The sequence below is a fragment of the Sorex araneus genome, chromosome 3 (assembly GCF_027595985.1).
Source record: "Sorex araneus isolate mSorAra2 chromosome 3, mSorAra2.pri, whole genome shotgun sequence".
In the NCBI taxonomy this organism is placed as follows: Eukaryota; Metazoa; Chordata; class Mammalia; order Eulipotyphla; family Soricidae; genus Sorex; species Sorex araneus.
Genome location: NC_073304.1, coordinates 789,782 through 802,997, shown reverse-complemented (window position 1 = coordinate 802,997; position 13,216 = coordinate 789,782). Strand labels below are relative to the sequence as shown.

Below are 13,216 nucleotides of genomic sequence, written 5' to 3'. Positions count from 1 at the left end.
AAAGGCACGTTTCCCACCGTGCGCTCAGGCGATGGCCTGTGGCTGGGGGAAGATGCCCTGGGGTGAGTGGGAGCTGTGGGGTGGGGGTGGGCTTGCCTTCCTGGGGGGTCCCCGCTGTCTCGTGAGAAGGTGCCTCAGTGACTCCCACTGCAGCTTCAGTCTGTTGTCCAGAAACCATGTCTGGAAAGGGAGCGGGCCCTCGCCACCCTCTGGCAGTGCAACAGCCGTGGCTCGTTTCCGATTGACGCACCTGGCGGTAGGAGGGGCAGTCCTAGCCCCTTAGGGGATTTCAGGCAGAAACCTTGGGAACGCGGCCCCCGCATGCTCGGCACCTGGGTCCTGCCGGCTCCTCCGGCCCTCTCTTCCCAGTTGTTCTGTTTGGAAACGTCTCGAGCTAGTGGTTACCCGTTCGCCGCTGCCGAGACTGCCCGGCCTGTGGTCTCCATGGGCTCAGTCACGACAGTGACCCAGGCCGGGAGCTCGTGCGCTGAGGCGGCCGTCGGGGTCACGCCAGGCCTGCCTTCAGGAGTCCGGCAGGGGGATGCCGTGAGCCGGGCTGGGCAGGGGCGGAGCCCACAGCCTGCCCGTCCCTCCCTCAGGGCCTCGACACCGCTCACAAACAGAAGGTGGCTGAGGTGCTGAGTGACGGGGAGCACGCGGAAAAGGGGCGCAGCCGCGAGAGCTTGGACGTGGTCAAGTACGAGAGTGGCCCTGACGGAGGGGAGGAAGTGAGTATGAGCGTAGAGTGGAACGGGGTAAGTACAGTCCACGGTGCGGGGCCCAGATGCAGTATGAGTGACGCTCTCTCCGGGCCTGGCTTTCGCGGACACCGAGCCTGCTCTGGGTGCGAGGGGCTGCCTTCCTTCTCTCCGGGAGCCTGGACTCTCCGGCCTCTCAGCAGCTGGACGCTGGCTCTTCCCAGCGGGGTCCGTGCTGTAGCACTAACGCCTGTCACTCACCCTCCTTGCTAACACACCGCTCTAACCCTGCTGACAGGCCGCCGGGCCTTTGCACACGTGAACTCAGAGCCACACGGGGAGACCCTAGGGTTTCTGTAGAGATGCACAGACCAGAGCAGCCTCGGGGCTGCTGGGCGCTGCCTGTCCGGGAGCCCTTCCCAGTCACCAGGTGCTGAGACGCGCCAGCCCGTGTCTGCCCCGCCCAGACATGCTCCGCGCTGGGCACATGCCGCCTCACAGCTGGGGGCTGCCGGCAGGTCGGTGCCCGCAGCCAGGTGCTCAGACTCTGCACGCCGTGGGCTTCTCTTCGAGGGGTTTCCCTGAGCAGTTCTTTTGCCGAGTACTAGTTTGGCTCCTGCCCGAATGGCACCGCGGGCCCAGACTCCGCCCCGGGCAGGGGCCTTCTCGGGAGAGTCTGGCCCCGCCCCCGCGGACCAGGCCCTGGCAGCAGGGGTCACTGTGGGGGAGGGCTGTGTCGCCCGGAGAGGTGCTCCTGCAGTCCCCGGGCACGGGTCCTCCTGGGACGTGCTGTGGGGTCGGAGGCCAGGGCAGCGCCTTGGGAGCACGCGGGGAGGCCGCACCCACAGGCCCCCCGGTCCTGGCCTGGTGTCCAGTCCTGGCTGTGGGAGCCGTGGAGGCCTCGGGGGTCACAGCCCCGCTGGGTGCGCCAGGAGCCGGGGCCCTTGCAGAGCAGCCGCAGCTTGTCCGCAGACCCCAGGCCTCCAGGTACCGCAGGCGGAGCCGGGACCCCAGATACCTGCGGGGGGACCCGGGGCCTAGACAGCTGCGGGCGGCCCCGGGCCCAGACGCGTGTGGCAGACTGGACCCCGGATGGACGTGGGCGTTCCCCAGGAGTGGGGGCCACACTGCAGGCTGCGGCTCCCAGGAGTCGCTGCCTCTCCCGGGCTTGCTCCCCGCCCTGAGGGGCCGCGTGTGCAGGCGAGGTCGGGCCTCGCCCGCTGTGCCCTGGACAGCTCAGCTCTGGGCGGGGCTGCAGAGTCGGGGGGCCTGGGTGGGGCGGATCGGGAGAGGGCAGGCCTGGGGGTGCCCCGGAGCGCCCGGTCACTGCCGGGCACTGTGGCCCTCAGTGTCCAGTGCTTCAAACCCAGGCCTGGGGAGGTGTGGTCAGCAGAGGGGCTGCCGCCGCCTGTGGACAGGCTGGGCCAGTGGCCTGCTGACGGGGTCAGGCGCCCCACCCCCGGAAGGCTCTGGGCTGGGGTGACCCCGCCCTCAGGATATGGCCCCGCCCCCAGGAGGTGACCCCGCCCTCAGGATGTGGCCCCGCCCCCAGGAGGTGACCCCGCCCTCCCTCGGGAGGTGGTTCTTCTGTAGTTTTGTGTTTGGGCCATACCGGTAGTACTCAGGACTCACTTCTGGCTCTGCTCGGGGGTCACTCCTGGCAGGTTTGGGGGGCCGTAGAGGATGCCAGGGATCAAGGCTAGGTTGGGCGCATGCAAGACAAGTGCCCTGCCCTGTGGCTCCAGCTGGGACCCCCTTCTGCACCGTGTGTGCGTGCAGTCCCCTTTCCCGGCCTGTGCCAGGGACTCTTGGGAAATGGGAGATGCACTGCCGTCCGGCCACCGTCCTCCCTCCCCTGGGTGGCCACTGACCACGGGCCCTCTGGGGCCTCTGGGGTTCAGCTGAGGAAACGCCCCTCTCCCGTGGCCCCCACATCCTGAGCCTCCTTTCAGCCTCCTTTGCTTTCCGCCCCTCAGGAGCCCCTCCCCACTTTCCCCGCTGTTGAGTCCCGACCTCTCCCTCGGGGAGCTGCCCAGTGGGGCTCAGAGCCTTTCCCAGCTCAGTGTCGGGGTCCCCCTCTCCCTCGGGGAGCTGCCCAGTGGGGCTCAGAGCCTTTCCCAGCTCAGTGTTGGGGTCCCCCTCTCCCTCGGGGAGCTGCCCAGTGGGGCTCAGAGCCTTTCCCAGCTCAGTGTTGGGGTCCCCCTCCCAGTGGGCTTTGCCCTTTGCCCGGCACGAGGGCTGTAGACCCTGTCAGGGTGGTGTGAGCTGCCTGGTGTGTGCAGGACCCACGGGTGGCGCTCAGGGCCTCCTGCAGCCGCGCGGGGCGCGAGGTGCATGCCCGGCTGCCCGGCTGCCTGGCAGCCATCTGGGCCCTCGGGTCGTGTCTGCGTGGCGGGAAGAGCCGGGAGCAGCGAGGCTGTGCTGTGGGCGAGGAGTAGGGAGGAGAGCCTGCCAGGGGCCGCGGCCGGCCTGTCCCCGCCGGGGGCTCACGGCTCTTCTGAGCAGACAGAGCGTTTTCTTGTCCTGCCCACAGCCCTGGGGAGTTGGTAACCAGTTTTATTTTTCCATTTAAAGATGAGAAAAATGAAGCTCGGGCTGGTTAAGTGACTTGCTCTCCATCCCTCGGTGAGTCGGAGCGGCGGCCAGGCTGGCCGTGTGTCCTGTCCAGGCGGCAGGCCCGGGACACAGCGCCGCCGCGGGAAGCCGTTGTCTCTCACCCCCTGCGTTCGGATCACCCACTGCATGTCTGGGATGTGCTGTGGTCTTTGAAAGTGTCTGAGGTGTCTCCGGTCGTGCTCCTAAGAAAGTGCTCCTGTTCCTGAGCACAGGCGCTTGGAAGGGTTCCTCAGTCTGGTGGGGCGCTGCAGACCCCCGGGGTCTTCACATGCTCCCTGCCCTGGCGGCAGCCCAGGAGGTGTCTGGGCTGGGCCGAGCCCGGCGCTGGACCCCTGGGCTCGACAGGGTGACGTGTAGCAGGGGCCCGTCTAGATGGAGAGACGCGCAGGCAGGAGCTGCAGATGCCCCTGCAGGCCCCAGGCCGCGCCGGGCTCGTGGGGACGGCGGCCGCGGCGGCGCGTTCACCGCTCTCTCTCGTTCTGTCGCAGGCCTAGCTCCCGACTGCCCGCTGTCCTGCATGAGGCGGCTCCTCGCCAGCTAACCTCGCCAGTGCTGCCCGCTGCGCTAGCCCCCCCCACTCGGGACTGGCCCTTCCTCTCGGTGCTGCTGTCCGGGGGGGCTCTCGTCCCCATGTAGCTTTGCCAGATATGTACCTAGTGACCCGCGCTGTATCACTCCACCACGTCCTGTGTAGACAGTTTAGCCGTGAGAGCGATAGGCTGTTCACTCCGACACGAGGTAGTTAGATGTCCCCGCAGCTGTGCGCAGTGGCATGACCGTGACTGACCGTGGACACTGGCCGCCCGGCCGCCCTCTCCCCGGGGCTCTGCCCCAGTAGCCTCTGCTCTGTGCTCTGTGTGTGAAACTCGCGGTTCTGCTTTTCTCTACTAACCTCTCCGTGTTCGGTGACGTGTGCATTTGTGTCTTTCTAACTTCTAATAAACTCACTCCAACTCACCTGCGTGCTGGTCTGTCTGCCTACTAGAACCTCTCCTTGCTGGGGCGCGGCTTCTAGGAGGGACGTGGCAGCGGGTGGTCACCCGGGGCTGCCTGTGTATCCCTCCCCTCGCCTCAAGCTGCTGCCCTGCAGGTCCACTGCGACCAGCTGTCCACTTCTGGGGTCTGAGCCGAGTGTGGGGAAAGGTCTCGGGGCTTGGTTCGTGACCCCTGAGCACTGGATTGAATTTTCCAGCCCCGTGGTAACCAGCATTCAAAGAAGCTGCTGGAAAGGGCGGGACCCGCGCGGCTGGGGGAGGGGGGTGGCGCAGGCCGTGTGGCGTCTGCCTGGGCTCAGCGTTTCTGACCCGGCCTTGGTCTGAGCTCCTGTGGGTGACGTCTCTGTGTGCAGACACCAGCGCCATTGTTCCCGGGGTGTCGCTGCTCCTGTTGGATGGGCTGCTTCATGCTCTGTGCCACGGTCCCCGGGTTCTCGTCCCCACAGTCGAGACGGAGAGTTTTGTGCCGTGTCCGTTCTCGGTGCCGGCGTGCGCAGGCGGCTTCACGTTTGTCCCCGTCTCTTGCAGGACGGCACTGGATCTTTAAGGCGCAGTGGTTCCTTTAGCAAGCTCCGCGCCTCCATTAGACGCAGCAGCGAGAAGCTGGTTAGGAAGCTGAAGGGAGGCGGTGCCCGGGAGAGTGACCCCAAGAACCCTGGGTAATTATCCCGAGCGCCCGCCGCAGGCCCTGCCCCGAGCGAGCTCCTTTCCCCGGGGGCGGAAGGGCAGAGGCGAGTGGCTGCGGGCGCGGGCTGTGCCAGCGCCCAGAGGCGCCCGTGGGGCTGTGGCCTTAGGCGGAGGGAGAGACGTGCGGGCGTCAGAACTCCCTTTCCCGCGTGGAGAGAAGCTGTCTCGAGTCTTGGCGTCTTTCTTTCCGTTGTGGCAGGGGTGCGCCCAGTAGTGCTCAGGTCCAGGGGCTGCTCCTGGCCATCACAGGCCACCTGGCCCTCCAGTTCATTGCTCGGCCACCAAGTGCTCTGGGGACCCTGTGGTGCCGGCACTGACACGGCATCCCCGTGGCGGTCCGAGCTCCCAGCTGGAGCCACCTGCCCCGGCCCGGCTCTCCCAGGGCTGCCTGCCAGGCCCCGTGTGGCGCGCGCTCACTCGGCACGGGCGAGGCAGCCCAGCACACTTGAGGCACGAGGACCCCAGGAGCCCGCCGGGGTGGGAGTGCCCGGAGGCGTCTGCCGCCCTGCGGAGGACCCTGAGTTGGGGGACGGGCGCAGGGAGGGACAGTGTGGAGGGCGTGTCTGGGGCTGAAGCGACTGTCTGGAGGAGCAGCGTTTCCTCCGAGGGGCCCTGGGCGTCTGGGCAGATGCCGTGCCTGCTTCTGCGCCTGTTTTACCCCTGGGCTGCCCTAGAGGTTCTGGAAGGTTCTGGCCTTGTCCGAGAGGTAGCTCTAGCAGAGCCCGTGTCTGTGGTACTTGGGGACGTCTGGTGTCTGCTGGTGGGCTGAGCGGGGGGGGGGGGGGCTGCCCAGACCAGCAAGTCCGGGCGGTGTGGGGGCACCAGACCCCCTGCGGGCTGCAGTAGGGGCTGCTCCTGAGGAATGGCTGGCAGCTCTTCCTTCTGGAAGGGGACAGTGGAGAAGGCTGGCGGCCAGTTGGACAGTGGCCAGACTCGAGCCACGGGCCGTGAGCGCTGAGGGCCTGGGGCACCGCTGTGGGGGTGCAGGCTCCGTCCCCCACTGAGCTGTGTGAACCCTCCATGTTCCGCCCAGGTGCCTGTCATTTCAGCCTGTACCGCAGGGGTGCGGGGAGCGGGGCAGGGGCGCGGTGCGAGCACGCACTGTCACGTTTGTTCTGTATTTTGGTTTCTAAGCGTTTCGGTACCAGCCTCAGAGCCCGAGAGACAGGATAGGGCTAAGGTGCTTGCCTTGCGCACTGCTGACCCGGTGTCAGTCTCAGCACAAATGGTCCCGAGCACAGAGCCGGGAGTGACCCTGAGCACTGTCAGGTGTGGCCCAACCCATGCCCCCTGTCCCTGCCCCCACTAGCTCCACAGCTCTTGAAGAGTGCTCAGGTTCCCCCCACTGAGTATCTGGAACGGGCCTGCCCGTGTGCACGGGGCGGGGGTGCCCTCGCCCTCTTGTTCCGAGGCTCAGTAGCTTCTGGGGGGCTACGGCGGTGCCTGCGGGATCCTGGCATGCCGGGCGGGCTCGGGCTCGCACAGGCCCCGGGGGTCCTTCCGGTTCTTGGAGCGTTTCAGACGTGCAGAGGAGGCGCCGGGTTGACGTGTCGTTGGCCTTTCGCTGAGTGACGCGCTGCTCAGTGAGCGGGGAGTTGCGGTCGGGGCTGGGTCGCGCGTGTGGACCCGCAGGTCCCTCAGCGGGGAGGCCGTGCCTGGGGCTGCATGTCATCTCGGGGGCGCTGTGTGCTCTGCTGCCGCTGACCCGTGTGCTGTTTGTCCTTGCATGTCCACTGCCCGGTCACAGCATGAAGCGTGCCAGGTCTCTGAATGTCCTTAACGTGGCTGGCCAGGCAGCTGAAGACCGCCTGCAAGTAAGGAGCCCGCCCTCCTCGTCCCCGCAGGCGGCCGGGCCCACCGCTGCGCCCCGCTCTGCGCCCGCCGTCCCGGGACACGGCCGCTGCTCAGTCCCCGCCCGGCTTCACTAACCTGCTGACACACTGTCACTTGGTCTTGGGCCCTTGGCATGCGGTTTGGACCCCACGCGTCCATGGCTGGGTTCCAGCCTTGTGCCCATGCCAGCATGCCACGGCGACGCTTCACGCTGGCACTCGGGACAGCTGCTGGCCGGGCTCCTGGCTCTAGACTTCGCTTCTGTCCAGTGTTTAGTGCGACTGTCGGGCACAGCGGGCCCCGAGCCGACCTGGCCCGGGCTTCTGGGAACGGACTTTGTGCATGTTGGCAGTTCTGGCGCGCTGGTGCCCACAGGGCCCACATTCATGCCATGGCAGCTGGCCTTGGCGGCGGTGCTGTCCTGTGGCGGTCCTGTGCTGCGGGCACTGAGCCCTGCAGGTGTGTGCCCGGCTGGCGCTGCGGGCACTCGGGGGTTTGCGGCTCGTGGTGGGTACCTGCTTTCACTCTGGGCGTCTGGATGCTGAGCACCGGGCACGCGTGTCCTCACCGAGCCTGCAGCTGTCCCCTCCCGGGTCCCTAGTGGGTGCTGGGCGGAGCTGGCCTGCGGCCGGGCGGGGTGTAACCTCCCGTTTGTTCTTTCACACAGGATCGAGGTCATTGTCTCGCGGACTCGCGAGCTCTGAGCGCCAGCCACACTGACCTGGCCCACTGCGGCCAGAGCTAGACGGGGCCCAAGATAGCGGCACCAGGTGCCCCCCGGCAGGGGCAGGCGGGGCTCCGTGTCTCAGGTGACCTCCTACCCTTCAGGAGGGCCCCCGATTCTTCAGCACAGCCCCGCTGGGCATGGCGGGTCAGGGGCTGCTGGGCAGGCCGCAGACTGCTTCCTGCCCGCCCCGCGGCCCCCCTTACCCCACCCAGTGCAGGGAGCCCCGACCCTAGGGGACGGCCATCGCCAAGCCCTCGGGCGGGCGTGATGCTTTTAAAGGCTTGTCTTCATGTATTTAAGCAGCTCTGGGGAAGGGACAGGGATACTGATGTGCTGGTGCCTGCCCGAGCACTGGCCAGGGAGTCTGAGCCATGGGTGCTGTCAGGGGCTTCAGGGCTGTCCTTGTCGTGGAACTGCACTAGGCGGGGCTGGGGTGGACGCTGGGGAGCCCCTCAGGCTGGGGGGTCTGGGTTCAGGCAGCCTGGTTTGGACGCTGGGTCTTGGTGACCCAGAGAGCCTGGTGCTTGGGTGCCCCCTGCTGGCCCATCGGGGTCTGCGGTGCCAGGGCAGGGATGTGAGTGCCCTCTGCTGCTGCCCCGTTCCCTTGGTACATCCTTGCCCAGCCTCAGGCCTCCTGCATACTCCAAACTCTGTTCCTTGCGACCATTTCTCGGGGGTCACACCTGAGATGTGGCCAAGATGTGGCCCCAGGCAGCTAAGTCGGGCACACAGCCCCTTCCGGTCGCTCTGAGGCTCAGGGGCCGGCCTCCTCCAGCAGTGGGGAGCGGGGGGAGGGGACAGTGGCAGGGCACTCAGGTCACACCCGGTGTCCACAGAAGCATGGGCGGTGAGCGTCCACAGCCATTAGTTCGGGGGCTTTGCTAAGGAGTGTAGCTTTCTTCCACCAGACCTGCCACTGACAGCCATGGAATGTTCTGGAAGGCATCCATGTGAGGCTGATCCTTTGCGTGCTGGTCAGATTCCTGACTCTGGACTGGGGGTACCTGGGTCATGGGCAAGGCCAGCCCTGCAGGTGGGGCTTTTGTGCCAGGACCCGATGTGCTTCCTACTGGGCTATAGCAGGGACGCGGGGCTGAGGACAGGTGTGGGTGCGTGCAGCGTCGTGGGGGGACCCCAGGGTGTGTGTGGCTGAGTGCAGGGCTGGCAGTCTCGGTTTTGTGCCTTTGCTCTGGTGTGACACTGGACAGTGACTTGGCCTTGCTTCCATCCAATGACCGGAATAAAGCATTTTATTGCCTGTCGTCCGTTCTGTGTGCTCCGCAGAAGGCCGTCTCCTGTCTTCTTGGACCAGGGTTCCCCGAGTCAGCCCTCAGCGGTTAGGGCCAGACCACAACCCTGACCTTGAAGCAGCCCAGTGGGGTCCCTCCCCCAGCTCCAGGCCCGAGGGGGGGGGGCGTGTCTGCCTAACTTCTGTGCCGTGGCTGGAGCAGCGCCAGACTCTAGGTGTGTGGCGAGACCGTCTGCCCCGTGGTCACGTGTGCTCCAGGCCTGCTGCATGCAGGTGGGAGGGGAACCGGAGGCCACTGTCCAGGCAGGACATCCCATCCAGGTAGCCATTGCTGGAGGCACCCGCGGGGGCAGGGCAGTGCAGAGGGGATTCTGGGGTGAAGCATGCGTGCGCCCAGTGACGGGCTACTCCAGCAGCGCCCTCTGGGGGCGCGTGGGGGTCACCTCCGTCACCGCAGCCTGTGCGTGCCAGTGTCAGGAGGCCCCGGCATCCCCTGGGGTGGCTCCGGCAGGGCCATGTTAGGGCCGTGTAGAAGCCGAGCCGACAGGGGGCGCTGCTGGCCCCGGGGAGCCAGACGTCCCTCGCACACCTTCCGCCAGGATGTCGTAGCCGCAGGCCCCAGGGGGCAAATGAGGTGCAAAGAGCACCCTCAGGGTCCGGCCTGCGGGAGGGCCCTCGTCCGGGCGGTGCCGATCCGCCATCAGCCTCACGAGGAGCTGGTCGGCCCAGGTGCCCCCGAGTGCTGGCAGGACCCGTGTGTCCCCGGGGCTGGAAGGGGACAGGCCTGCGTGACTCCCTGGGCCCACCTGCCCTCCCGCCCGCCGGGAGGGGAAGGCGCTTACCCTGCTGTCCCAGCCATGTCCTGCTCGTCCACAGCCTCCGTCACCTGCAGGGCGCAGAGTGAGCGCGGTGCCTGTGGGCCCCGCCCGCCCCGCCCCGCCCGCCCGCCCGCCCGGGGGCTCGCCTGGTTGATGCACAGCACCGGGCTCTGGAAGGTGCAGCTCAGCCGCCGCAGGGCAGCTCCCAGAGCACGCAGGAGCCGGGCCCTGGGTGCGGCGTCGGGGGCGGGGAATTCACAGCGGAACGGGGCAGCCACTGAGTCGATGACCAGCAGGCGCACCAGCCCCCGAGCCAGGAGCACCGGCACCTTCTTCGTCACACACTGCAGCAGGCTGTCCTGGAGGGGGGCACCATCACCTGCGTCCCGTGGGCCCTCACAGGAGACCCCCGCCCGGGGCGTGCCTGGGCCCTGGGCCCTGACGCCTCCCTGTGCTCCCCCAGGGTCCCCGCAGCCGAGCCCCTCAGCGTGGAAAATGACAGTAGCAGTGGAGGCGCGGACGACGCCGTCCTCAACGTGAGCCTGGCAGGGTGGGGGCCTGGGTGCAGCCGGGCCTGCCCAGCCTCAGCGGCAGTGTCTCGGGGCCTGGCCTGACGTCCCCTTCCTTTGCAGTGAGTCCGCACACAGCGCCCGGGAGCCCTGTGAGAGCCTGGGGTCGCCGAGGCTGGAGGGCCGGAGCCTGGGCCCCCTCCTGCCCCGGCCTGGGCACCCACACCCGCTGACGGCCAGCGGGGTGGGCACAGCCGCGGGGCCTGCTGCGCCACCCGACAGTGTATCTTAATGTAAATTAAAAATGTTCAGTTTATAGGCCTGGTTTTGTGCTTGAGTTCTTTCTAGAATGGTCCATGAGCCAAGGGGACTTTGCCAGCCACGCCCACGGGCCGTGTGGGCATGCTCCCGGAAGTCACGCCCCGGGGAGACTGCGTTCTTTCCTGCCGTGCTGGTGTCACTTCAGGGGTCACTCTCCTCCCGGAGCCACTTCTAGAACCCTCTGCAGTGGACACTGCTGGCGGGCACCGGGGTCTGTGTGCCAGTCGCCCCCGAGCCACGTCCTCTGGCGTCGGGCCGACAGACGCAGCACTTACCACGTCAGCTGCGTGCTCGACGAAGATGTGGTCCCCAAACTCGATCTTCCCGACCACGTGCGCGGGCACGTCTGCGCGCAGCCGCTGCTGCTGGCCGATGAGCTGCTGCAGCCGGCGGCTGGGGAAGGCGTCCTCAGTGCACACGTACACGGCGCCTGGGTGGGCGGGTCGTGCCGGCCGGCTTGGCGGTGCCCCAACAGGAGCAAGGCTGCCACCCCCGCTCCGCCCCGCCCCTCCGCAGCGGCCACTCACCGGCCTCCAGGCCTCCGTACCGCAGCGGGAACTGCACGGCCAGGCAGAGCTGCAGAGCCAGCTGGGTCTTCCCGGCCGAGCTGCGGCCAGCCAGCTCGGTGATGCCCTGCAGGGGCAGGCCGCCGCCCAGGAGCCGGTCCAGCACGGGGCAGCCGAGGCTGAGGCGCAGGTGCTGGGTGGGGAACCGGTCCTTCTGCTGGTACAGGTGCAGCGCTAGGGGGCATCAGGATGGCTCTGGCCGGGCCCTCGGCTGAGCCTCTTGGCCCACAGTGCTCCCTGATCCCGCCGCCTGCTCCCTCCTCTGGCCTGAAGACCTGGGCCCCACCTGTGAAGGTGCTGGTCCCCCGCAGGTGCACGGCGGCCGTCCGCAGCAGGAGCCGGATGTCGGCGCCCGAGAGGCCCGTTGCTCTCTGCAGGTCTGGGCCAGAGAAGTGCAGCAGCTGCCGCACGGACACCACCTTGGCTGAAAGGACACGAGCACAGGGCTCCGCGTGACGCCAGGGAAGGCTGGAACGTGCGCTTTGCCCCGGGGTTTCTAGTGTCTACACAGAGCCTGGTGTCTTGGGAGAATGATCGGATGTGGGGCTTGGACAAGTGTAACAAGCAGAGGGGACCGTTGGAGATGTGTCAGCCAATGCAGCAGTGGGGGAGAAAGGAAGAACTCAGCCTGAGTCTGGACGAGGGAGCCTGCCTTTCCTCACTGCCGCCAGGATCCTGGGGTTCAGGTCCAGCTGGTCCAGATCCATGTCTCCATGGGGCTGCCCTGTGCGGACACGGGAAGGGGAGTCAGGCACACCCCTCAGAAACCCCAGGGAGCCTGCAGGGTGGGGTCCTGCCTGCTGACCAGCAGGACTTCCGGGAGGTGTTTCTGGGCTAACGGGGGACTTGCAGGATGCTGGGAGCTGCCCCTTGGGTAACTCTCTACCCCCGGGCAGTGCGGCCAGTGCAGGCCTGTGACCGCCTCACCTCAGCCCCTCTGGGGCAGGAACCCTGGGTCAGCCGCCAGCACCCAAGCCAGTGCTCCGCCCTCCGCAGCGGCTGAGGCTCCCCAGGAGGAACTGCTGGGCCGGCGGGGCAGGCTGGGAGACAGGATGTGCTAACGTGAGTGCCAGACCGGGTGTGCAAGGCGCCTCTCCCCCGGCCCCCCGGTGGTGGCTGCCTGAGCAGTGGCCATCACACCAGAGTGCTGGGGCAGCAGAGGGCAGCGGCAGGGAAGGGGCTTTGCCCCGCAGCCACGCCCGTGCCCCCGGGGGTCAGGCGGGGAGCTCAGTCTCATCCCTGCCCACCACTGGACACAGCTCCAGAGACGCCCCAATGCACTGTGTTCAGGGGCCTGTGTTCAGGGCCCGAACAGGTCCCAGGGCTCTCAGACCGCCACCCGTGTGCGGGGAGAGGGGGCAGTGAAGGGGCAGCCCAGTCTGTCCTGTCCACTCGGGGCTGCGGGGGCCGGCCTGCCGGGGCACCGACACTACCGGTCACGCGGGGCCTGGCCTCCTGGCCCCCCCCGAGCCTGCTCTCCCTGCTGTGGCCGCTCACGGTGTCCACACCTACCCAACCTCGTGTCCCCTCTGGTGTGTCCCCTCCTGCGTATCAACGCATAGCCCAGGCCCCGTCCCTCCTGGGTGTCCTCTCCCGGTGCCCATATACCCAGACCCCAGGTCCTGTCCTGGCACCTACGTGTACCCTGACCACGGCTCCCCCTGGGTGTCCACAGGGACCCTGGGCCGTCTGAGGGCGCCGCTGACACCAGGCTGAGCCAGTCTCCCAACCCCACACTGTCATCACCCGTCCAGGTGCCCGAGGAGGCGACAGGCGCTCGGGACAGTCCCTGCGGGCCACCCCGCACTGGGCCCCACGGGGCAGTGCTGAAACTCCTCGGAATTCTGCAAGGAACAGCGGCGCTCGCCCACGGGCGCCCCGACACCGGCAGGCCGCGCTCCCCCAGGAGCATCTCCCGGGCTGCGCCGACCCAGGCGCGCCCACCCCGCGCTGCCGGCGCGCATCTCCGCCCGGCCCCGCGCCTGGGGAGCCCACGCAGGAACGCGCCCCTCTCCGGACCCACGCACACCCCGCGCGCCCGCGGCCCGCCGCGCTCTCACCGCAGCTCCGTCCACTTCCCGCGCGCTCCCGCCGTCTCCGCCGCCCAGTGGCCCCGCCTCCTCCGCCAATGAGCAGCGGCCTGCGCAGAGTAAGCCAATTAGAAAGGAACTGTGCCTAGGGCTCGGGAGAATCGACC

General features: G+C 67.9%; 3 protein-coding genes across 10 annotated transcripts in view; 2 read left to right on the top strand and 1 right to left on the bottom strand.

The window, feature by feature from the left end:
* KLC1 (kinesin light chain 1) overlaps positions 1–10,448 on the top strand; it is a 33,849-nt gene extending 23,401 nt beyond the window's left edge. The window contains exons 13-17 of one of the 8 annotated variants that reach the window (XM_055133737.1): positions 600–728; positions 4,838–4,968; positions 6,744–6,810; positions 10,087–10,159; positions 10,256–10,448. In XM_055133737.1, the coding sequence (XP_054989712.1) occupies positions 600–728; positions 4,838–4,968; positions 6,744–6,810; positions 10,087–10,122 (363 nt within the window). In that variant the 3' untranslated portion in view covers positions 10,123–10,159; positions 10,256–10,448. Of the gene's footprint in view, positions 1–599; positions 756–3,272; positions 3,324–3,802; positions 4,272–4,837; positions 4,969–6,743; positions 6,940–7,496; positions 7,590–10,086; positions 10,160–10,255 lie in introns of those variants that run through there. The other 7 variants (XM_055133738.1, XM_055133743.1, XM_055133736.1 and 4 more) reach the window with 7 other exon arrangements.
* On the top strand, positions 762–3,266 carry LOC129403670 (collagen alpha-2(XI) chain-like). The gene is made up of 2 exons (XM_055133745.1): positions 762–2,177; positions 2,216–3,266. Exons 1-2 carry the CDS (start codon positions 1,168–1,170, stop codon positions 2,217–2,219), a joined length of 1,014 nt encoding a protein of 337 aa, XP_054989720.1. The 5' UTR covers positions 762–1,167; the 3' UTR covers positions 2,220–3,266.
* Positions 7,727–13,162, bottom strand: XRCC3 (X-ray repair cross complementing 3). The gene is made up of 8 exons (XM_055133744.1): positions 13,080–13,162; positions 11,672–11,743; positions 11,306–11,443; positions 10,981–11,193; positions 10,729–10,883; positions 9,770–9,982; positions 9,648–9,691; positions 7,727–9,573 (listed from the first exon to the last, which is right to left on the bottom strand). Exons 2-8 carry the CDS (start codon positions 11,724–11,726, stop codon positions 9,324–9,326), a joined length of 1,068 nt encoding a protein of 355 aa, XP_054989719.1. The 5' UTR covers positions 11,727–11,743; positions 13,080–13,162; the 3' UTR covers positions 7,727–9,323.
* Between the last annotated feature and the right edge of the window lie 54 nt (positions 13,163–13,216).

Excerpts from the sequence above, each read along its gene's own strand:
- LOC129403670 (XM_055133745.1), top strand. The coding sequence starts at position 1,168 with ATGCTCCGCGCTGGGCACATGCCGCCTCACAGCTGGGGGCTGCCGGCA.
- XRCC3 (XM_055133744.1), bottom strand. The coding sequence starts at position 11,726 with ATGGATCTGGACCAGCTGGACCTGAACCCCAGGATCCTGGCGGCAGTG. Across the intron at positions 9,983-10,728 it reads TCGAGCACGCAGCTGACGTG|GACAGCCTGCTGCAGTGTGT; the intron begins GTAAGTGCTGCG and ends GCCCCCCTCCAG. Across the intron at positions 9,574-9,647 it reads GACATGGCTGGGACAGCAGG|CCCCGGGGACACACGGGTCC; the intron begins GTAAGCGCCTTC and ends GTCCCCTTCCAG.